Source organism: Excalfactoria chinensis, chromosome 6 (genome assembly GCF_039878825.1).
Source record: "Excalfactoria chinensis isolate bCotChi1 chromosome 6, bCotChi1.hap2, whole genome shotgun sequence".
Taxonomy (NCBI): Eukaryota; Metazoa; Chordata; class Aves; order Galliformes; family Phasianidae; genus Excalfactoria; species Excalfactoria chinensis.
The window spans coordinates 24,720,521-24,746,056 of NC_092830.1; the positions used below are offsets into that span (position 1 = coordinate 24,720,521).

The 25,536-nt window shown below is 35.0% G+C and overlaps 1 protein-coding gene across 3 annotated transcripts in view; it reads right to left on the bottom strand.

Moving 5' to 3' along the window:
* ADGRA1 (adhesion G protein-coupled receptor A1) overlaps positions 1–25,536 on the bottom strand; it is a 238,991-nt gene that overhangs the window by 35,289 nt on the left and 178,166 nt on the right. For 2 of the 3 annotated variants that reach the window (XM_072340010.1, XM_072340011.1), the window contains 4 exons: positions 13,988–14,195; positions 12,820–13,028; positions 4,640–4,767; positions 3,634–3,757 (listed from right to left, as the gene is read on the bottom strand). In XM_072340010.1, coding sequence (XP_072196111.1) covers positions 3,634–3,757; positions 4,640–4,767; positions 12,820–13,028; positions 13,988–14,195 — 669 coding nt within the window. Of the gene's footprint in view, positions 1–3,633; positions 3,758–4,639; positions 4,768–12,819; positions 13,029–13,987; positions 14,196–14,449; positions 14,474–25,536 lie in introns of those variants that run through there. The other variant, XM_072340012.1, reaches the window with a different exon arrangement.

Consider the following 25,536-nt stretch of genomic DNA (forward strand, 5'->3'; position numbering starts at 1 on the left):
GTGTCAACTGCCATCACTCATTGACACTCAGAGTCAAGTTCATGCATAATCTCACATGGTTTGTAGATATAACCTAATTCACACAGGAAATCTGATTGTTTCTTTACAGCTCTTTTGGACTGACACTCAGTTTTCCTTATAAAACATTTGTAAAGACTCCATAGCAAACATACAAGAAGTGAGAAAATCATATAGAAAATCATCTCTGAAACAGGCACGCAGGTTTAAAAGTAAGTTTCAGATTTTTAGATTCCAGATAGTTCAATTTATTTGCCTTCAAGGAGATACAAAGGTTATTCCATACATTCATGAGAGAAAATGGATCCATTACCATAGTATTAATTCTTTATGCTTAAAACGAGCCTGGACTGCAATATTTAGAGAGAGAAGGTGACCAATTGAAGTTACTTTGGAATCACCTTTTTTTGTTAATTTTGAAGGAAAAAAGACCCAACAACTTAGTAAACTATTTAACTTGGACAAGGATGTTGTGGTGAAGTTTTAATGAAAATATTAAGGATCATTACAATAAGAAAAGTAGAGGTTCAGTGGCTTTCACAGCACTTTATAGCAGTTATGAAAGAAAATGCTTGCACTTGGAACCTTCCCTGATGCACTCAGGAAAACAAAAGCGGAAATACACTATTGCAGGATGAAGCTGTGTTCTGAAATGTAACAGACAGAAAGATACCTGTGCTATAGCAAAACCGATGCTATCATAAATGTGGTATAAGTAATATTTTAGTCCTGCTAAAAATAAAAATATAGTAGAATAGAATGGTATTTTCACAAATATACTCTTAACAGTCTTATACCAGCTTTTTCCAAGAAGTGAAGAAAAAGAAAGAGACAGAAAGTTAGACTTGAAGTACACACAAACCCATAGCAACTAGGCTGATATACCTTTCATCGGTTTGACTGATTTAGGAATTGCTATATTCAATAGGCAGAAGAAAAGGGGCACCATTCTTCCCGTCACTGCGTACGCGAGCTACTTGAAATGTTCAAATAGATTAGCTTTTCAGGAAACCATTGGCAGATCTGATCTCCCTACTTCTTTGGCACCCTGAAGGTTAAGTCACAGGTGAAGACAGGGTTAGAACAGGAGAAGACAGGCACTGAGACCAACAGAAATTTGATGAAACTGATGTCAGCAGGCAAGAAAAGGTCTGCAGTCTTTTCTTAGATTATTTGTTACATCCTTCAGCCCTACTTAATTCCATCAAGCAGTTTCTACTGTGAACCCAAAAATAGCGTGTCTTGTATTTTTCCCATATCTTAAACTCTGACAAGGTCTGTTTGAGTGGTATGATGTCATACAACTTTGAAAACTTTAAGAAGCTGTTTAGAAAGTATATGTAACTGGATCCATTCAGTTAATCTTGGCATGCAAGTTTCTCAGCAGCTCAGGATCTGGCCCAACAGTATAGCACTAAACAGCTGTCACTGATAATGCATTTTATGAAGACAATCCTGTGGTTTATGTATTACTCATAACCTACTATTAATAACTAATTTATCTCAATCATTTATTCATTATTATTGCTATACTTATTATTTCCATGCAACCTGCAAAGTAAATAACCAGACAACGATTGTAACAACAGATGGTCATTTGTGATCATGTAATGACATGACCATGGCTGCCCTACAAAATAATGTGCTACCCTCACTTTCAAACTGCAGATAAAGAAAATGGTAAATGATACTTCAATTTGATAGGACTTACAGATTAATTACAATACAGTTTACCAGACTGAGAGATATTTCTCTCAGAATAATTTCATGGACAACTGTGTCACATAAGTGAAAACTATGTAATGTTTACACGTATATTTTGCAAATAAAATGTGCTTGAACATTTTCAGGTATTGTTTACTGATGGTTATGCACAAGTATACACAAGAGGTTTCCAAAGCATCTCACTAAAAACCAGAGTAACAACTCTTTAGCTAGTCAAACAATTTTTATTTTTTTTTTTTTAATAGAAATTCTTGGGTTTAGTTAAATCAGTGTAAACATGAAAAGCAATAGGTTTAAATACTTACTGTATGTTATATGTTGCCTTATGTAGTAGAATATAATTAATTTTTAAAAATTAATTTTAGAAAAGATACATTTCATAGTGCATAGAAACAGAAGCTGGAGTAAAACATCTCTTTCCTTTAGTCTTCCACACTTTCCCCTAACTTCCAGTATAAAAAGGTCATCTTGTGCTGCCAGTATCAGAGTAATAACTCATACAAGCATCTGAGCAGGTTTGTGTATCTGTCTAAAGACTAGTTATATTCTTTTTGTGCTCTTCTTAAACAGGAACAATTCCAAGAAAGATATTCCAAGTAGGCCTGCTGCTTATTATTCCTTGTTACTATTCAATTTTGAACTTTATATCTCAATCAAGTGCTCACTTGAAATAGCAAAAAATTGTAAGATTTTTTACACACAAATACAGAACGGCAATTTATATGCTGCTTTTTTCAGTAACCATGCTGAGAATTGGCTTGAGTGCTTAGATGACTAATGCTATGATTTTCATTAATTACATAAATATTATAAGGCAAAAATAAGTATATTTATTTTGAAATTCCAAGCATGAACATTCTCCCAGTCCAAGAGAATAATTCATTTTAGCTAACAAAAGCAGATTGAGCCACTGATGTCAGGGAAGGTTTATTATGGGGCAAAAAAATTGTTTTCCGAAAGCTCAAACTCCATAACATTATTCTGGTTTTAATTATGTGGAAATATTGTGACAGCAGTAGGCCGAGTCAGTTCCATGCATAAAAGAAGGAGAATATACATATGCTAATTTAAAAAAAAAACAACAACTCAGGTAGCAGAAATATAGGCTGTTTAAGGAATGACAAATATATCCATCTCAGTTAACATTTAGTGAAGATTACTGCTATCACAGATGTTTCTGCTGAAACCCTTCCCAAGCCACAGGGCATTGCCATCAGGTGAGAAAAAGAGAGCAAACACGAATTGAAGTAGAGTATGGGGGGCCATCGCTGCTGCTGTCTGGCAAATCTTACTTTTACACCCAATTCAAGCCAATCAGAACTGGACTAGTAACAGGCAAAAAACCTAGGAGAATACTGACTTAACAAAGTCCTTTACTACAGCTGCAAACCAACAGCGTTCATGAGATCTGGAACAGGTCTACAAAACCGAAAAGGAAATAATAATAAAAACAAAACAGAACTGCAACAAGATTTCATCAGGCTTTATACAGGACAACCGAAATAACTCTTATCACATGCTACACAGACTATGTCCCTGTGTTCATAGCAACCAAAGTCATGCCCATTCTATGCATCTCATGACACTACACCTCTGGAAAGGGATATGAAATAATCCAATCCTGCCAACAGAGGTATATAAATCACAGGTGTACTGTGTTTTATCACCTCAGCTTGAGCTGTAACTACAAAATGTAATCATACCATAAACATTGGGCTATTTAGGAAACATCAAGGGCAAATCTGAGTCAAACTGCTCAATAATGAATTACTCTGAGGATCTTAAGATTCATAAACAGTGTATGAAAAGAAAGAGGACTATCAATATTATGTTAAAAGATGGTTTCAAATTTTCATTCTTCTAGTAATAATTACTAAGGTAGATACTTACAGCTTGACATAAAATTGGGTATTTAATGCGATTGATTCCACCAGCAAAAACAGCAAAGGTAAGAGCAGTATGGAAACAAAAGTTGAGAAGCATGTGCCATCCTTTTCTACTTATTCGGATTGTACTGTTGAAAAATAACATTTAAAGATGAAAAAAAAGAAAGCATATCTATTATGAAAATTATACTTTGGAAAAATGATTAATGTAATAGAATTAAATTTGCTGATTGAATACTTATTCAGCAATATGCCATTAGAATTGTCTGATTTATACAGTACTGAGGTCAGTAATAGAGGATGTAAAAAGGTTCCTACTGGCTTAAAGGTTCCTCCATCAAATCAAACATCTAAAGAAGAGTGATAAAAGCAAAAGGCTTATTGCATAGCTTCAGATATGCAGAACTTTAACAAGACATCTCTAAAGGATTAAATGGTAACTGAAGATCAGAAGTCATTGCATTAAGTTCACTTAATTAATATTTAGCAACTTCTACAGTACAATACATTCCTATTCTTTTAAATTGCTAATGGTCTTTAACAGAAAAATGTAGTTAAAATGGTATTTCTATAAATCTTTTATATAAAGTAAAACACAAAAGCTTTCTAAAATCAAGAAGACTTAAAAGTCAAAGTTTCTTTTAACCAATGACAGTTGCCAAATATTTCAATGAAATGTCTCAGACCCCATACCCTCACTACAGCTGTTTGACCACAATGCGTCAGACTGCAATTTGACAGTGCATGTGGCTTTATATGGAATTGTCAAGTTAGAAACCTTAAGAACTGTACTCAGACATTTAGACATACATCTCAGGAAAGATACACCTTGGTAAAGGTTGAAGCAACCTTTTTTTTTCTTTTCTTTGTGACTTCTCTTGTCTAAATCATGTACTACCATCCAGCAACAATTCAGATCATTTTTCCTTACAGTGTGGGCTAGAAAAATTGCAGTACCTCAGCATAACTCTGATCATTCTAACATAAGCACTTTAAAATGGAATTCTTACCTGTGATGGACAATGTAGGTGATAATGGAAGCAAACAGGCACAACAACATAACTGCAGTACATGCATATACCACAGGGTGCAGAAACTCCCCTGGGTACTGGGGAAAAGACAGCACTGTCTTAAAATCCTATGGAGAAAACAAAATGATTTAACATTGTTAGGCATGTGTGAAACTCCGAGACTTCATTTCAATATGTCCTGTCATTTCTAGCTGCTTCCTTTCTAGAGCAGGAAAATAAGATGATGAACTTTTTATGCAGATACAGTTCATGAATTTACAATGACATTAGACTGCTTCTTCCTCATCTGCATACACTCTCTCCAAGACAAAAATTAACCTTTCTGTACAAGCAGACGTATCTCAATTAAAAAAACAAAACAAAAAACCTGAAAAATATACAGAATATTACGTCTTGCAGGTTTTAGTAATATCTGTTCCTTCAGATAAGAAGAACTCCATGTGTGTATTTTACTAGGATATTAAGTACAAAATATCAAATAAAGGTCTCTAAATGGTATACACACAATTTCATGAGAACCTCTCAAGGAAATGGAAGACCTGAGAATACATCCAAAATGTGCAGTTTCTGTACTCTAATTCAAATATACACTTCTATATTCCCAGTAGATACAACCCCCTCTAACCCAGTGAACTTCATATTTGGTTGCGAATACTCTGTGCCTGTATCAATTTGAAAACAGTTTGACAGCTATATTAACAGGAAAGTAAAGATCCGTGTGTTCCTTCTTGATCTGCTAGTGCCTACTGACAACTCTTCATGAAAAAAGTAATGGAAAACATTAGTACCTTTGTAACATTGATCATATCATATTTCCATTCTAAAGTACCAGATCTCACAAGTAAGAAATGATGGAAAGCTAGATCTACAGGTGCGATAAATGGAACTAAAAGAAATTTGCTGCAGTATGAATCATCATAGAATGGCCTGTGTTGAAAAGCACCACAATGATCATCTAGATGTACTCTTTTCTACCTTCATACTAACATTCATGAGTACATGCAATTATTATGTCAGGGGACAAGGCACAGTTCAGATTACATACCTAGTAGTCATTATTTTCCTTTGTAGTAGCTTTAAAGTTCCTAAAAGTGATTGTTCCTGTTTCTCCAGTTATGTATTAATTTCAGACATAAACAGAGCAGCTTACAACATATATAAACAAGACTGTCAAAATGAACAAATAAATAAGATGACGAGCAGGCATCGTCATATCTTTCCTCCACAGAGTACCACAGTACTCCTTCAGCTACTGTGTGTTGCAGTTTGAATCCCTCAGTTAAATTTGCACAGTCACTTGTCCTACTCATATATACACTCACAGCCCTGCTTGGTACAGCAGTGCTCAATGTCAGTGACAGAATCACCAGTCACACAGGTATTCTCACTTTGTCTCCTAATGTCTCTTGCTACTTTACCCACAACTACCACTGCAAGGGAAGAAAAAAAGAACTCTCTATTTGGTGATTTTGCCTGCAGAAGAAACAAGAACAAACAGCATCTTTAAGCTAATTCCATTTAAAAATATTAATGTATTAAGCAGTAAAAATTTTGAGTATCATAATGTGTTATTGCCAACCCAGAGTATTATTTTCAAGAATTTTGTGTATTGAAAACTGATTTCATTATAGATATAACATAAATTTATCTTTTCCATTTTTTTAGCGATAATTAAATCTTATTGATCTGTCAAACTCCCTTGAGTAATCCTCTGGGGAAAAACAGCATTCAGAATACGAAGTTTTTCGGTATTTTTTAAAGGACTCTAAGCAAAGCAGCATTATCGTACATTATGTTTTAAAAATACAAGTTTTAGCTTAGTTTCTGGAGGTGATTGAAAAGATAATAGTATTGAAAAATTCAGGAATTATCTACAAAAAAAAAGAATACACAAAGTCTTATAACTTTACAAAGGAAATGCTGTGTATAAGTACAAGTGTAGTAAAATACTGTCTAATGAGACACCATAATTCATCCACTTTTATAAGAAGATACAAAGCCTACTTCCTTGAGGTGTAAATGCCATCACAGTTCATAAGGTACTATAGGAATTAATGACAAAAAGATATTTTATCAACTATTTCATCCAACAATGGGACTTATAAAAATATTAGAGTGCAAATAGGATCATTTCATTTTAATTGAGACTTTATTTAAAAAATTGACTAAAACAGACATCTATACTGATAACGTATAACTCAATGTGAAAGTATTAAGAGGTATAGATAGATTACACACCACAGACAGCTTTCAGATATCTAACAGTTGATGCTGAGAAAGCTGAACAGAAGATACAGTGAACTAATACTATCTGGTACTACTATGAAAACATATGCACTAAAAAGCTAGACATCTAGTTGGTGCTGTACTTTTTTAAAAATCCGCATGCTGATAATATTGTATTTCTTATAACAGTATGAATTCAGAAAGAACAGACTAATTGGTCTTTGTGTTTAAAGAAGAACACTTGAAACTGTTTCCCAAGGATATTCATAGGTCTCAGAGACTTTGAAACACAGGTGCATTTGAACAACCAGTTACAGCAATAGTTAGATTCCTAGCTGTGTTTCTCATACTTGAGCAAAATAAAAGTTAGCAATTATGTACCAGGTCCAATTGGGCTGTTTAAGAATATGGAAAGTTATGCAAGGAGTTGGGTCACTATGAAGAGCTGAAAACACTGCAGTGCACTTTGAGAGAAGCAGCTGATATGCTGGAAGGCAGGGTTGCCATTTGCTGAGATCTCAAGAGACAGGAGGAATTGGCTGACAGAAGCCTTGTGAAGATTAGTAAAAAAAAATTACATGAAGTTTTCCATCTTTGAGACAAACTAACACTGCCAGCAGTACAGGCTGGTTGGGAGACAAGTGAATGGAAAGCAGCTTTGCAGTAAAAGATAAGGGTGTACAAAAAGTTTGAAAGCAAGTCAGTTGTGAGCCTTTATGTCATGTAATGTTAATCAGTTACTGGACCATGCTACCAAAAGTAGATGCATCAGCTTTAGGGATACAATTATTCCCTTCTATCCAGAACTTCGAAGCCAAATCCCAACTATCTGTCTAGTATGTGGCACCTAAGTATAAGAAAGATGATGAAACGTTTGAAGATGCATAGCACAAGCAACTAAAACAATAACTGGACTAAATATCTAGATTCTAGTGTTTAACTTGACTTTAACTCCAGTGAATCAAGAGTTTGCCCATTTTACTGAACTCCTCATAGTCTGTATCTCTTTACCCCATACCACAAAGAATGGAAGATCCCATAAAGCAATAGAAAACAAGAGAAAATAGGAAGAAAAAGCATGAGTCAGAGGCCCATTTTGTTATAAAGTGAAGGCATCCTGAAGGATTTAAACCTGCATTTTTGTTCCAAGTGCCAAGCCACCTTATGTATGTTACAGCAGAAAAATACGTGTTATTCAGAGTAATTTACTAAAAAGCAGATATAATCAAAGAAGAAAAGAGTAAAATATTGCTCTTATGAATATACTCATGCCAAGTCTTTGTACAAAAAATTGGCACATTCAAGAATATTCTGAGAAAGACAGTAATCTTTTGGGGAAGTTGGTTTCAGTATGATCCAGTAGGGCTATGCATTGCCGGTTAGTTCAGAAGTACATGCCAGCTGAGGATTTAGATGAAAAATGTGTGTCTGTCAGGTCTCTGACTGGCAACAGAGCTTGGAAACTTAGGTCTTTATGCCAGGAAGCATTTTGGGGGGGATTTTGAGGATGTTCTACACTAAATATTCATTTCATGCCTAGCTGATAAACTTTCTGGATCTTTTTCAAAATCTTTGGTGGTGTTACACTCAGCTCAAATCTCTTTTGGAGGTGTAGAAGTAGATGCTTATACACAACACTTTTTTTCAAGCAGCCCGATCTTTCAGAGTACTGAACCACTTTTCCACAGCCTGTTATGAGAAATCCACATGTTTTCTATGGGTCAGATGTAAAATTATGTCTGCCTTCTAAGTAAAATATCTCCTACACTTCCCTGTTTCAAGAGTTAATTTCACAAAAGACTTAGGTTGTTTAACTGTGAGTAATCCTGTAATATGAAAGTTTAAAGGACCATTTTCAGAACTGAGCTTCATGAATAGGAAAAATAATTCTGCAATTGTCTCCTGTCACACCGAAAATACTGAAAATAAAGCTTTCGTGGTACTGCGATCTTTCTAAATTTGAAAGACTTAAAAGATTCAGGAAATGCTAGTAAAAAAAAAAAAAAAAAAAAAAAAAGAGAGAGAGAGAGAAAAATCCTAACTTCTTTGCCACTATCTCTTGCTTCTTTTCACTTTCTCATTCACACAGCATTTCAAAGGTTTGCCCCCAGAATAGTTTCAAATATGTTCTGACTTGGTCAGTTTGATCACCTCAGCCCCAATTATCTCAAATAGCCATTCACTGCGTGCTGCTTTTCCAAAGAATGACTCCTTGCACTTGTAAACAAAACAAAACCACACAAAGAGAAAATTAAAAAGAAAGATAACCCACCTGTGTTGTTTGAAATAAATGGACACAACGTAACAATGAAGGAAAGGAATTTATCATTTTATGTTCGTTCAACCTATCTCCAGGTTTACAAATAAAAAATGCTAATAATAATAGTCCATTTTATCTTAATTGAGAAGTAGCATACATATGTTTAAGAATTTTGCTGGTGTTTATTTGTCAGATTTGAGAAAATTACTATTGACAAAGCAGTCTTGTCAGGGGAAAAGGATATGTTGTATACAATTACAGTAATACTCATCACTATTGAATTGCCATTCTGTTCTATGAAAAATGGAAGGAAGAACAAAGGACAACGTTTGTCAAAACAAATTTAGCAGATTTTGAAGTTTGATGTTGCTGTTAGATATTTTCATTATCTCCTGCAGAGTTCTACTGTTATATATTTTGTCTGCTGGGCACTACATTGGTTATAACACATACAGAAATTATCTTGAAAAATTAAAATCTTGATGCACAGCTCAGTTCACAAAAGAACATTAATACAAACAATTCATACAACAAATGTTTATAATTAGATATACTGAAGCTTCGTAACATATAAATTCATAATGTTACTCCAAATCAGAAAGTCATATTGTAGAGATTTATAGATCAGTGCCCTGGAAGGCTCCCAGAAGAACCTAGAGTGTGACTGTCTTCCACCTACAAGTAACAGAAGTAAAGACAAAATCAGGGACAGGTCTGAACACAAACTGAATTAAAGGAAAGACAGAAGTAAACTCCGGAGCTTTATTTTACAGTAGTTTACTCTTTCCACTAAGACATACCATACAAAAGTTGACCTCAGAAAGATAATGCTCCACTATATCTGACATTAATAGTTTATTTCCATCCACTGGCCCAACTCAGAGCAGTGTGAAAGTGTGAGACCAGTGTGAAGAAGGAAGCATGTATTTCCTTTCAATTCAACCACCAAACTGCATTTTCTCTCATTGACATTACTTGAACAACTGCCATATAGAGGAATGAAAAAGCTCTACTCGAATCCTCTCACTTTGAGTACGCTCATGCTTATTAATTATCAATCACAGTTGATAAATCCTCGATTACTGCCTTTCTATAAAAGGACTGCGCACAATTTTTAACTCTTGTGGGACCTAAGCAGAAACAACTTTTATAAAAGCAGTTAGTGAACTTTGACTTTCTATTTAAAAAGATGATGTACAGCAACAATGAATCAGAGTATGAGCCATAAAATGGACAGCCAGATTAAATGAGGCTTCTATTTCATCTTGTTCCACAGCAGGATACATTATTCTCATAGCATTTTAAACCTTCAAGTTGCTTTATTGCTGCTCTTCAGTTTATATCTACTATTTCAGCTTACTGCCATCACCCCAAAACGTAATAATCAATTATGAATTTTTACTGTTTAATACATTTGATAATTAAAGATTAAACAAATAACATTAATCATGACATTGTGGCTAATACAATCAGCTACATGCCATACATTATTTTCAACTTGCTGCCAGTTTGTATTTTAAAATATATTAGGCACTTGGGTGTAAATTAAGAAGATACACATAGGCACTTTCATATTATAAATTAATAGCTAAGAAGAACACTGAATTTTTTTTTATTTATTGTTTTTTCATTTTTGGTATGAGAAGTGAACTGTTCAGAAAAGCATAATCTATATCAAAGGAAACAAACCTTAACTTTATGCCACAAAACTGATCAACAAATAACACATTTGGATGAAAACAGTTGGATGAAATGAAACTACAAAAGTTTTCAACAACGGTTCAGAAAGACAGCCATCAGAAACACATTTATATGTATACAAATAGGTATCTGCACACATGTACGCACATACAAATTACATTATGTCAGGCATCTTTTCTCTTAAAAGTGACTGTGAAATATGAACTAAGAAACATCACGTTATTTGCTGTCATATCAATTTCAAAGGAAAAGTAAGCCTCAATTCTATTTTCTTGTGTAGAAAGATGCTGAAAAATGAAAGATCTACACAGGAAAAAATGCAAAGTTGAATTAGTGTACCAAAAAAACCCACAAGACCTAAACTGAATTACATATCAGATACAAAAACTGCATTAAAAGGTTCCTTGTCTGCCTTTACTGTTGTGGAAAACCCAAAATGCTACAATTCATCAGAGAGAAATGTGTAGTCAGCTTTAGAAACCAAAAATGAATTGTGACCCCTATGACCATGTACCATTTTTGCAAACAAAATGGAACCATGGAACTGATTGTTTAGAGGCAATTAATGAACATTTAGTAACTACTTGAAGTTTAAGAACAGGCTGAACCCAACTAGAGAAGAAGCCATTTTGGGTGTGGCACCTGCAAAGTCAACAGGTGCTTTCTTTAATGAATTTAGGGAAACACCTTCAAAGCAGAATTGTTTCACATTCAGGGAAACAAGTGGCTGAGTGAAAAAATGCAACTCCTGGGAGCTGTAGAAAATGAGGTATATTTGATGTCATCAAATCTCAGGAGCAGCTCTTAAATTGTGAGCAAGTCTGGAATGGGTGAAAAAATGTTTAAGTAACTCTGAGAGAAATAGATTCTTACAAAGTGGACGATAATATCCGCATTTAACTCGTGGGTGCTAGATCTTTGTGCAATGATTGGCTGCCATCTGGGCTCCATCTGACAGCAGCAGATTGGTATTCTCTGCACACGTCCTCGCAATTCCTATCGCCTGTGTTTGCTGTCCCTTACACATACACACAATACAGTATTTACTTAACTATAAACATTTCTGTAATATACACAAGCAGAAGCTATGGTGCAGTCATGCACCAGCGTTTAGGATCAGTCTGGCATTAATAACAAATATCTATTTTTACAACTGGTTTGCATTAAATAATTTAATGGTGCAAATATGTTTTCACCTACATATATCTGAAATCTTTCCTTTTGTTGCTTGCTTTTCTTTGTACCCTGAGTAATAACACATACTATAATACTACGTGCATAATCTCTCTGCTTTCACGATGGTAACTTTCTGTTAAGCAGAATAGTTAAATAACTGCAATGGGAACTGTGAGTGTGACTAAGAACAGACTAAAGCAGGCTGATGGCTTAGCACTGCACAGAAATATTTTTCTTCATGAGCAGCAATTTAGCAAGAGGGCTGTCAGCATCGCTGTACTAACTAAAACTCCTTGAAGATCAACACAGACAGCAGTGTCCTTACTTAGGAGAGCAGAAGATGTTATTCCTTTCCATTTATTAAATGATTCAACATTGCGGTATGCCCACAACTAATTAGTATGATCAACACAGTGCAGGGCAGGAACAAAAGCAGACCGGCCTCTGAGATGTGGTGATGTAAAAGCACACAGGAGTATACATTTTTAAACGCTGTCTTATTATTTATAACCATAACATACTAAACATTCCTTGATGTAATTCTCATTTCTAAGATCGAATATTAATGCCATTTCTGATTAGGCCTGTCTCTGGATAGTAGAGCTGACCAGCAGCTTTTTTCACTTAATGGCAGTTAAATAACTTATTTTCTTTAAGGCTGTCTTATACTAAACAACATAGAAAACAGAAGGTCAGTTATCGGCAAGTAAGCATGATACAGTTACATGTAAAAAGAACGCTTACATACAGCAAAATAGAGAGAAATATAGGTACGTTTGCTAAGTCATATACTTACCATTAGCACTGCAAAGTTACTGAAGTGTGTACTCTGAATGGTGGTGATATTGCCTGCAGAACTAATTATGTGGCACCCTTCTCCCCACCAGCCTCCATGTCCATCTAGAAGGTCAAAATCCCAGAAGGCTGCAATGGGGTCTATACCCCGGGCAAAGTGCCTTAGCCCTATAGTAAGAGGGCTGGTGAGGTTTCCAAAACTGCACCCATCTGTAAAAGCAACAAACTGTATCAGAGAGATGGAGTGGTAAACCCTTTACAGTCAAATGTGTAAAGAGATCAGATACAAGAAAGTATGGGGAAAAAAAAAAAAAAGCTAAAGACATGCACTTTGAATGGTCAAAATCAAAAGCCGATTCATATTCAGAAAAGTTTGCAGTAGTTTAAATAAATCTAAATAACATTTCAGTCTCACAGTGCATTCAAATGATCTAACCAACCTTCACAAAGCTGTTTTTTCTTTTTGTTGTTGTTGTTAAAGATTTTTCAGTTAGAGCCAGTGTTAACTAATGCCCATGAAACTGCAGAAATAGCACAGCTTCATTGTGTGATTAATAGATGAGACAATACTGCACTTTGAAAGTCACATTTAAACATTTTAAAAACATTAACAGAAATGAGAGCAGTACTCAGAATCAAATAAAAATATAAAAATGGACTGGGTGAATGATTAATCAAATTAATGATTGACTAGCATATATGATACATCACACCTAGACAAAAACCTTTAACAACACCTGTTTTACGTTCATTGTATCAGCAAGTATACCGGTAAGGACTGATACATGCAACAGGGCACTACTCCTTCCCAGACAATCTTATTTTTATCAAAGTCTAGCATGCTAGCATTGAATTTTCATTGTAAAGAAAGGAGTAAAACAAGGTTCCTTCCAGTAGCACTGTGCTTTAGGAAAGATGCTTCTGTAACAACACAGTCAAAAAATAGTAATCCCAAATTTGCATTCTAGTCATACAGCAATTGCATTTCTTTATCTGCAGGAGAATTTGAATAAAATCATGCCGATAGGAATAAATTCAAACATTTCAGCTAAAGAGACAGACTGTTCCCAGCCTCTCAGCATACTACATACTCTGCTCCTCTATTCTCTATACAATCAAGTAAACCTTAGCTTTCAGATTAAAGGAAACAAAGCATAACATTTCCTCACCTATTTTAGCAAAAACAGCTGGTGTGGCAACCGTCCTACGTTTCCCATCATCTGCAAGATTTGATGAGTTTCCTGTGATGGGAAAGAGTTTTCCATTCCGAAAGACAATAAACTGTAGCTTGCAAGTTGCGTTATCAACAGATTGCCAGGCTGAAGACTGAGAGAAGACAGACTGTGGCAAATGAACTGAAGCTACTGCTACAGCATTCTGTACAATGAGAAAAAAAAAGAAACATTTAAAATGCAAATCACAACAGGGTTGCTTTCATGATGTTTTAAACTCCTGCACAAGAAATGTATGCTGCCTTCCTTTTCCAACAGACTGGAAGCAACCAAAGAAGCACGAGCTGTAACCATGGGAATAGGATTGGTACAGTGCATATTAAAAGGGAAAACGTTTTGATTGAATGTGTGAGTCTATATGGTCAAGCTCCCTGCTGCAGAGGTGAGAATGGTTCTTACCGTGCCGGCTAGAGGGTCCATCAACACTGCAGATCTGATTTAAAGAGACAACCTCTACCAGGTTTTCTCCTTCATTTAAAACAGAATCAGACAACTTACATTAAAACATTTCTCTGAAAGGGTACTTAAGGAGTATTAAAATAATTTCATTAATACAAATAAAATAAAATAAGTCAGTAGAGAACTGGAAATGTGTGTACAGCACATCTTACAAATACATTTTTCTTATATGGAAAATCAGTTAACTCTGTGTTTTAGTAGCCCAGGATTAAAAATCTTACAAGTATTAATATAACAGAAGAAAATAAGACAGCACTGAGAGAAAATGAATGAAGACTGTCAGATCGCTATAATGGCTTTGCAGCGTGATTGTGTTATACACCCTTTTACAAGCAGATAATTCCCTTACAGCGTATTTATAAAACAGACTAAACATTATGTTCTGAGTACTTCACTCATCAAGCATTTCTTTTCCCTGCCCAAGTATAAAACTAATCATTGAAGGGTGAGTTATTTACAAAGACAAACAAATGATGAGTGATGGGAAAATAAACAGGGGGTCTGTCCTGAGCCTTGAAGTGAAAAGTGTATGTATTTAAAAACAAACAAACTACAAAACGTTCTAATTTGCATTTCCCCCAAGGGCAAAGTATAGCTTCTGTGCACATAATTTACATAGATTATCACATAGTTTACTCACAGTACATGTGCACTACTTCTTAGAGAAGTAAAACCAATATCCTTCACCACAGTGTAAAGAAGCTTGACATTCATATATGTCCGTATGCTGGGAGAAATTCACATGTGAGCGATAAAAGACAGAGCGGAGATCAGTGAACTAAAACATTAGAAGCACCTAGTCACCATACAGCAAGCATGGGAGAAAAGTGTGAGCAGTCAATGATGTCACTGGGATGTCTGAGCAAACAGATAAAGGTTTGTATATAATTTTCTTTTTATTATCATATATATTTTGGAAAAGTTTTGCTGCTCTAACAAAAAACAAACAAAAAAAACAAATAAACAAAAAAAAACACAACAAAACAACAAAACCTCTAAAACAATCAGTGTTTTCTTAAGTATTCAGAGTGGGCAAAGACACTTATTAAAAACAAGCAGGAAAAAAAAAAAAAAGCAATAGCACATTTCTGCATTAGATTTTAAAATGACTGTGAAGGCTTTAATTGGAATTAACTGAGCTAAACATCAAGTACTTGTCCTCAGATTGTTTCCACTGCTTAATTCACTGATTCTAATGCTGTCATAATTGGCTTTGTCTCACGCTTCTGAAAGAGACATATTTCCCTCTATGATATCCCAAAGTATTTGCATAAGCTGAATCTCTGATGATACCATTTTAGCCATAAATTTGTTATTAATAAGTATGTACAGAAATTTATAGTAGTGTCATTTGTCAAACCCCAAATATCTGCTGACTTATGCGGAGATCTACAGAAGTGTAAGAGAAAGTATACTGTGATTAACTTTTTATAGGATTTTTTTCTCATTTTTCTGTGCTAGAAAAAGCAGTGACATATTAAATTACACTAATTACTTACTATATACAAACAGAGAGAGCTCTCCTATTTTGTCTTTATTTTGACTTGTTGATACCAATGAGAGAAAGTGATGACATGGAGTGGTAAATGGAGCCTAACCTTGAGACCGGGGAGGGAAGAGAACGGGCTGCCTGCATCTGATACACAAAAAGCTGGCTTCTTTGAATTGCTTGATGCCCAGGTGTACAGCTGGGGAAAGATCAAGGTGTGGACCACCATTCACCTCCTCACTATTGCTCAGTCTCTACCCACACAGAGTTCTTTAATTACACAGCATAAAAAGCAGGAACTCAATCAGTGGCTTAAGTCTCACTGTTGATGGGCTTTGCCTCCTGGGATAAAGCCTAATGCAGTAAAGAGGAGGTGTGCACAACCAACTCAGGACTGCAGTGCGCACCTTCCTCAGACTGGCTGAGCAAATCCTACGCATACAGCAATGCAATATTAAATTCATCACATAGCAAAATGTAACACTTACAAAAAATTATTTCCTTCTCAAACTTCAGGAAATGGTTTCTTCCTATTTACATCAAAAACAACAACAACAACATCAAAAACCCACCAAAACCAAAATGTAACAAGAACATGAAAATCTATTCTGTCCTCACAAGGCTCCCTGGAGTACTGCATTCAGGTCTGGGGCCCTGAGCATAAGAAAGGTGTGGAGGTGTTGGAGCACGTTCAGAGGATGGCCGCAAAGATGCTCAGAGGGCTGAAGCACCTCTCCTATGGAGACAGGCTGAGGGAGTCACGTTTCTTCAGCTTGGAGAAGGGGTTGCAGAGAAATCTCATTGTGGCCTTTCAGTACTTGGAAGGAGCTTATAAATGGGGGGAGACAAACTTTTTATGTGGTCTGACAGTGATAGGAAAAGGGGGAACAGTTTTAAACTAAGAGAGAGGAGATTTATGTTAGATTAGGAGCAAATTCATCACTCAGAGGGACTGAGGACCTGGCACTGCTGCCAGGAGAAATATAGGTGCCTCTTCCCAGAATGTGCTCTGGGCCCTGATCTGGTGGGTAGTAATCAACCCACGGCAGGGGGATGGGACTGGATGAGCTATTCTCTGATTCTATATCGTTAACTTTGAATAATCTTTTGTAAATAATGTCTAAAGTCAATTCCTGGGATATGGTGAACCGTGCCCTTTGTATATCTGACATTTTAAACAAATTCTTTTGAATGCATAAGGTCCAGTTTAGCAATGGGCAAAGGGACAGGAATGTTTCTTGTCTGAACAATGTATAAGTAAAGTCAAAATATTTGCTGAATATGCAAAATTTTATGTAAAAATTCATTTTGAAGTTTAATTTTGATGAAACTGTCTGCTACACTAATACGTCTGCCAAAAAAACTTCTGTGCTAGCATAGTCATGAGAAAATGCACACATTGAGGGTGCCCACACATTCACAATGCTGTTTAAAAATACGGGTAAATATTTGTGAATAATTTTTACATCTACATGATTTTATTTTTTTTTTTAAATCACGTTACTCATTATTCACAGGAGAAGAATCTGAGCACACAAGCAAGCTCTGTTATTGCAAGAGGATGGATGGAGTCTGACCAGATCCTCAGTCTTCAACTTCACTAATCTTATGTGTAGTGATGGAAAATCAGTTCATTACCCTTGCCTCGGTTTCCCTCTCACTTGGTGAAATAATTATATTTCTTTTGTTCCTGACTCCAGAGATGAAACACAATATATGAACAGATTACTACTAATACCAAAGACATTAACATTAAATTTTGAGTAAATCATTGCGCTTCAGGTGTTTCAAATTCCGCATAAATAATCTTCAAAATTTTATTTGGATTCTGCATTGCCATATCACACAAGAACTGATATACTGTGGTGTGCTACTGGCGGTATCTCAAGAAGCTGCTCCACCTCTAAGGGGAGAAACAACACTAGAGAAACACTATCAAATGTCGTCATAGGATCTGCAGCTTTGAAATGACACAGGTCAGCTCTGGCAATTTATATTTTCCCCAGAAAAGCTTAGAGTTTGTGTCAGCAACTTACCAGTTCAGATTCAGACATTCTCTGAGCATTTTCAAACCAGAATGCCAATAATCCCTTCATGACTTCATTTCACTTTTAGTCCTAATAACTGGATTGGACTGCCAGCCATTATGAAAAGAAATTCTGAATTGTGAAGATTTTTTCTAAGGAATATTTTTCCTGATGGAAAATGCCAGTGTTTTAAAATGCAAACTGTCCACAGAGATCCATCAAGTTGTGCAAAAATAAGAGAAAACCTCCAGCCAAGGAAAGTGGGCTTATCAGCAGAAAACCTGCTCTAAGGTTTTTTCAGGCGGTTCTGAGGACTCCCAGCTCTTAAGATTTCTTGTAATGCAGGAAACTTTCCAAAAAGTGAAAGGGAAGGTTATAACTGGAAAGTAAATTTTGTAAGAACTTCTGAAATTTCATTTCTGTTTTCCATTTCTGTCCTAAGTTTCCTTGTGTGGAATTGTTCAAAATAGATGAACAGAAACAGCGAGTATGATTCAACATGAATCAAAAAGTTTAAAATTTGAATGGAAAGACTTATTCCAATGACAAAATGGTCCCCAGGATATTGAGAGCTACAGACTCTTGGCATTTCTGCAGCTCATGCTTGTGTGACCCTTATTAAAAAACATTTTAAAGGAAAAATGAAATATTAAAAGTGAAGTTTTTCCTCAAGCAATTTTTTTCTGGTCTCCAGTCCATTCCTTATAATCAATGCAAACATTTACAAGGCGTTTTTAAGTGTTTAGGAAAGACAGCCTCTCGCCCTAGGTGTTTTTATGATATGTCGGCCCTTCCAGTTTCATGATCCTCCAAAGAGAACTGCTCCTATTTTCAATATTGCTTCCTGATAGTCTTGCTCTACTTTTCTTATATTTATCAAAATATTAAGAGGAATGTACCACCCATTATCAGACAATCGTTACCAAGAAAGATACTGTGTAACACTGTGGAATGATATAAATCAAAATATTTTCAATTCTTTCTTGCATATGCCTTGATAAAAGATCAATTTTGAGTTAAAGTGTGCTATTTCTGTTTGAGATAAAAATATATTTCATAGGAAAGCATTCAGTTTTGAGTCCTCAGAACAGATGAAAGTAATATTATTCCAGTTGTGAATTTTGTTGACTTAAAAACCAGTACCTTAGCAAGTTGTCAAAAGAAAATGGGAAGAGGAAAAAAAACAACCAATCAACATTAATGATTGTCATTTTTTTTCCACATGGAGGAATTCAACGAAACACACCTTTGCCTCACGAGCACTTCTATGTCAGACATCATTTTGTCAAACTGCCTCTCTGCTGCCAGCTGTCACATGGCAACAACATGTAATGGAATAGTGGTGGAAAGGTTCCACCTCTATTGCCATACCACCAATGTTCACCTCTGACATCAGTGGCTAATATATTAAAATAGGAGGCATTACTTTCAGAGCAGCCTTCTTATTAACTATCAATGGATGTTGCCAAAATATGGATAAGCTATATAAAGTTACAGTAGCTGTAAAAGTGTTGCAACTGAGCTCTATTGGTAATAAACTATATTACTAAATAAGCCTTGACTAAGTTAACAGTGTAGTCATCATAAAATGAAGTGAATAAATTATATATACCCATACAGTAGACGTTAATTAGGCCATCAAACAAGATAGCAGTTCCTCAGGAGCAACTGAAGAGGTCAACTTAGAATTTACATTAAAGGTTGAATAATTAACATAAAACAGCACAGAACTGTTTGTTTTTTTGTTGTTTTTTTTGTTGTTTTTTTTCCCCCTGTTATCTTTACTTGTGGACATTTAAAACATACTACTTTGGAATTATCCCAGCATATGAGAAATGAGATATGGACAGGCATCTGGCACCGCACTGTGAAGCTTAAGTGAACTGGATATAAGTACCGACCTGTTCTTCTGGGACGAAAAGCATCAACAAAACAAAAGAAAAACTTAGAATGCCAAATAAAGGAAGAAATGGGGTTATGTCAGACACGTACTCAATGACAAAGCAATCTGACATGTCCAAAAAAAGGTAGGATTGATGTTTAAGCAGGAAGATACAAGGCATGAGAATTGTAAGGAGATTCCCATCCACCTTAACTTATTTACATAACTTTGTTTTTGATTTGTCACAGTTTAGCAGACCATTAGTCTGCTGTTCAAACATAAGCCTGGAAGGGCTCAGGAAACACTAGGAAGAGAAAAGCAAAACTGACACAGGTTCCCAGAAAGAAATGAAAAGGTATCGCCAGAAATGCAACATAAAATCACCTGGCTGCAGACATGAAATTACTAAATATGTTAGTACTGTTATCTAATTGAGACGTTAAATGGTAATGATGCAGCCTACAGCTATCACAGTATCTGGTAAACTAAGTACAGTGTCCAAGACATGTTTGTTATAGCCAGGTACGAACGTTGATTCCATTCACAGTGAAAATACAGCATGAACAATAAGTACAGGCTACTGCATGAAAAGGTACAAAGCCATCTTAAAATACATTTAAAGATATACTTCAGCAATAAGAATGGTTTTCTAGAAGTTATGCTATTCGATTGTAAGAATCAGCAAACTGCATGGAAAAGCTGTTAATATAAAATAATCTTTGAAAACCTGATCATCAGTAAACCTTTTTCATGTAAACAAATACAGAGGTACTGTATTTTAAATTTTAAAAACTGGTAAACTCAGAAAATTTATTAATGAAAACTAAATGGATTGACAATACCCAGTACAGAGAAGCAGTTCAAAAATAAAATAATAATAATAATAAAAAACAGCAACAACAACAACAAAATGAATATAATCAGAAAACCAATGAAAAGGAAAATATAACACCAATAGAGGAAAAAAAAAAGTAGTTTATAGGAGTCAGGGATAATTGACAAAACCTTTTGACATACAGCAACAAGTCCTTCGGATCTATATTCCAAAAAATGGACAAAGAAAGAAGTAGAGATAATATGTAGAGAGAAATGTGTTGAGATAAACCTGAAAAAATAAAAATAAAAAAAATCAGGTAATACTTTTTTAATTTAACCTCACTGAAAGTATTGATGTTTGCTTGGGGACACAGGATCAATAAGAAAAAAGGAATATGAATATTACTACAAAGGTCAAAGGAGAACTCACTAAGAGCTGAATAATGTCATGAAAATCTCTGACAACTGACACAAGAAATCAGAGGACAATTCCAATAATACTGATTGATTTAAGGAGCACACCAAATTAGTCATAGAACAATTATGACTTCTCTGTAAAATCTTCCATGGTTAGACTGTGTGAATCAAGCATGGCATGTAAATAATAGTATTTAGACCCACACATGAATGAACAACTTTATCACACAGTTCACAACATTACTCACAGTTGCTGCTGCCACATCTCCATACTTGTCTCCTCCTGTATCAAGTGACAAACTTCTTTCACAAGATTGAAAGAGTTGTTTGGTAAGTTTCGTGGTAATGTGGTTTCCTTTAGGCACATCTATATGGACTGCTGTGTCACTGTTTCTGTATTCTGGTGCTTAGTCACTTATGCATTCATTCATGATTCCTTCAAACCGAAGGTCAGCCCACTGCATTCATTGCATCCATTATTAATGCATCCATGAATATACAGTCAGAATATATAATACTTCTTTTAAGGAAAAGACCATTTGTGGAATTAGTCAAGCAACAACTGGCCTGTTAATCTGATATTAAGAGGGAAAATGAGAAAGAGGAAAGAGGGAAAAAAAAAAAAAAATCGAAGAAAAAAACAAAAACAAAGACAGGGTATGTGTACCAAAGGTAAAGACTCGCCAGACTCACATGAAGGACCTTGATAACTGCTTTTATACAGGAAGACAAACAGATCACCTAATTTCTTCTGCCTTCAGTAAAAAGCTGCATCGTATAAGGAAAGCTAAGTTGAGATACTGAGAATTAGCAGAATACCATCAGGTGTGTAAGGAACTAGCTAAAATATATAACAAATTCATTTACTTTTAAAGGGGAAGACTTTGCAGTGAATAGCCAGAAATTTGTATGAAAATTAGTTTGGACCCTTTGAGTTTTTATCTGATGACCTTGAATCAAAGAAAAGGAATGTCACATAAGAGTGTTGTAAATCATGCACTTTACATATTTGTAATTAGAATTTCAGTTATAAACTGGTGAAATAAGCCACTTTCAAAAGCAGCTGACAGGGAAAAGAACTTGAATGCACTGGTTGATCACATGGATGAATCTGTGTCATTGCAATTTAACAATAAAAAAGACAAATCCAGCCCAGAACATTTTAAAATGAGGCATTTCCATTAGACAGAGAAACACAGTGATTTTGAAGAATGAATAATTTGTTTCACAAATGCAGAATAAAAGAGCTCAGCTATGCTAGCCTAGCAAAATAAAAGATAAGGTTATCTGCTGCCTTTAAAAACACAAGAACAGCACCTGGAGAGGAAAAGGAATCACATAAGCAAAGAGCAAGCATGAGAGCAAAGACAACTAGGATACTGGTCAGGAGTAAAGATGCAGACAAAGTATGAAAATGTTTCTTAGCCTTTACAACAGAAAGAGTGGAGTAGTCTGCAGAGAGAAAGGATACACACACACACACACACACACCCCAAGTTCACCTACTTTTGAGAGAACATTTGAATACTTTACGACAGAAGTACACAATACGATTCTCAGGAAAAGAGAAAGTTTGAGAACCTACTCATGGCAATTGCAAGTGACTCACATCTTTAATGAAAGAGCAGTGAGCATGGAATTGATACACTTTTTAAAGAAACAAAAAATTCTGCACACGTAGCAGCTGCAGACAGTTGGCAAACTTGAAAATTGAGCTGCATTTCATGTAGACATCTATTTTAAAAAATCATACTATAAATGAGTAAAAATAGAACAATTAAACACCGATCTGAGTTGGAACATTAAAGAAATGAAAACCTATACGTAGTTTCTATTACTTGTCCTCCTACAAATTGTCTTTAGAATTGAGGAGATCTTTAGCACTTGAGTATCAAGAGCACAGTCTCCTACACAGTGCGGTCATCCAACACCAATATCCAACACAGACTAACAGTTAATTACTGACACATGCTCAGATGAACATTCCTAGTAGAGAATTACCTAAAAATGGCATCGCTCTAATCACTGCAGTACTGTTTTTTAACCAGATTCCTAGATTTACTCAACCCAAAATAGGATGTAAGATATAGATACTCTTAATTTCCGGCAACACTATTAGTTAGACTTGTGACTTTGAATAAAACATGAATACTTTGCTTACATTGTTGGACTCGACAGTGTATCTCTCATACATTCACACTGTACCTACAGATAGAGATATAATACCTGACTCTGATATTATGGTGACTACAAATAAAGCCTTCAAAACAACTCAAGTGTAAATTGAAGCAGATGCTTCTACAAGATACTCAAAAGTACAATGAATCTTTAGACAGCCACATACATTACTGCCACACACAATGTAAAAATTAGATAAACTTTTATAAATTATTTACTGTTGATAATTCAGTATTAGTACTTTTTGCATATTCCAGAATTCCACACCAGCATTTTGAGAATTACCCAAATCTTTACATTTTGTGGAAATGTATCTTTTGTCCATATCTGACAATAATAGCATGAAATTTAACAATATCAATTGAATTTTACATAACAAATCCAATGCTGTTTTGTTTGAAATTTAATTTTTCTTATTTTTTATTTTAGACAAAATTTTTATTTCAAGAATCTTTTTAGATTTTCAAACAGAGTTTTAGGACTGCTTCATTTCAGGGATCCATATTTCAAGTCAAGCAGAATCAGCATTAGGCTTGGCATAATGCAGAGAACTATGCCAGGGGTTGCATAAATTTTGTCTTTCTGGGAATGAGAGATTTTTAGGGATGACATATGAGTTTTCAACAAGCATTTACATTTTTAGGGGACAGAGGTGAGGTAAGGGAGTGTAGGAGAAGATACTTGAAGTACTGATTTTGGACATATCCCAGAATTCACATTTTAACTTCCCATTGTTTTTCTCTGGACCTATAGAGACTTCCTGAAGTTTCTTTTTTACAGAGGATAGCTTCTGGCAGTGATCTCTACAGCAAGAATCACCCCCTTAGGAATTTGGTTCACTGAGCCCTTCAAGGATGTATGCATTCCTAGAAATACCACTTTTACCTCTGCCTGTAAAGGAGTATTTTTCCTTTTTATTTAGCTCAGATAATCACCAGACATATGTGGGATCTTTCTAGAAAGGTGATGAGTACATTATTTTTTGTTGTTATTACATTAATGATAATAATTTCAATTGCTCCAGATACACTCAGCAGATGTGACAGCCATATGCTAAATTTTTTAAATTTTAAAAGACAAAGTCAAAATAATCTTGTGAGCTAAGTGGAACATCCAGCCACATAATTACAAACCTGGCACCATGGATCCTAAGACGGGTATCACACAGAATACCTAACTAACCAAATACATTAAGTTCACTGACTACCGAGCTTATACATAAATATTACTGATTGTGAACAAGGAATTGTGAATTCTAACTTCACTATACAGGAACATCATCACTTTTAATTACTCTTTTGAGAAAGGTCAATTATGATAATACAAGCCTCATGATAGTTTTACATTCTCCACAGTCCATAGCTTAGTGATTATCATAGAAAAAAATTAGTAAAGGGAACGGACACCTTAACATTTCTCAGCATCCAGAGTTTTCACAAAGATTTTTTTGAAGTTGGGAAAATATAATTAGATTAAAATGAAAGGAGCTTTGGGTGGCATAAGAACAAACACTCTGAACTAGATAACACTCTGAACTAAACAAAATTTACGCTTTTAAATAGAATGCAGTGCATATCTTTCTGGATTTTATGATTTTTATGAAGTCTTAGATAATTTGGGTATACACATTTATTGAATATGCATATGCACTGATGCAACCACTGAGTAATACTGTAAATTAAAATGACTGAATATTGAAACTATTTAAGCATACTAGATGATAGAATTTCTAATTTTACTGATGTGGTATTCACACTAAGTTAAGCTGGATAAATATAAAATTCATTTGGTAACATAAGTGGGAACATAATGAAAAAGATTAATTCAGAAATTTTTATTACACTATTTAGATATAATTTTCCTGGGGCAAAGTGAGCTTCTACACTGCATATAATGTGCAAAAGTACAAGTATTAAGTGTTTTTCTGGTTGTATTGTAAAGATGACTGCAATGAGATGCTGACGTTGCAACTTGATGACTATTGAAACATTGACCCCATCTGATAAAGAAGGAAAGCTGAAACTGCTGAAAATTTTCACAATTTTAGCAATTTAGGACTTCTAGGAAGTGAATTTAAAAGTTCTGCACCATGAAGCAACTTGATTTTCTGCAGATTTTAAATTATTTGGATATAATCCTCAGGAATGGTCTCTACTGCCTAAAGCTATTAAGCAGAACAGACCTAGAACTGCTCCTGTAAACTTGTGCAAGGAGAAAA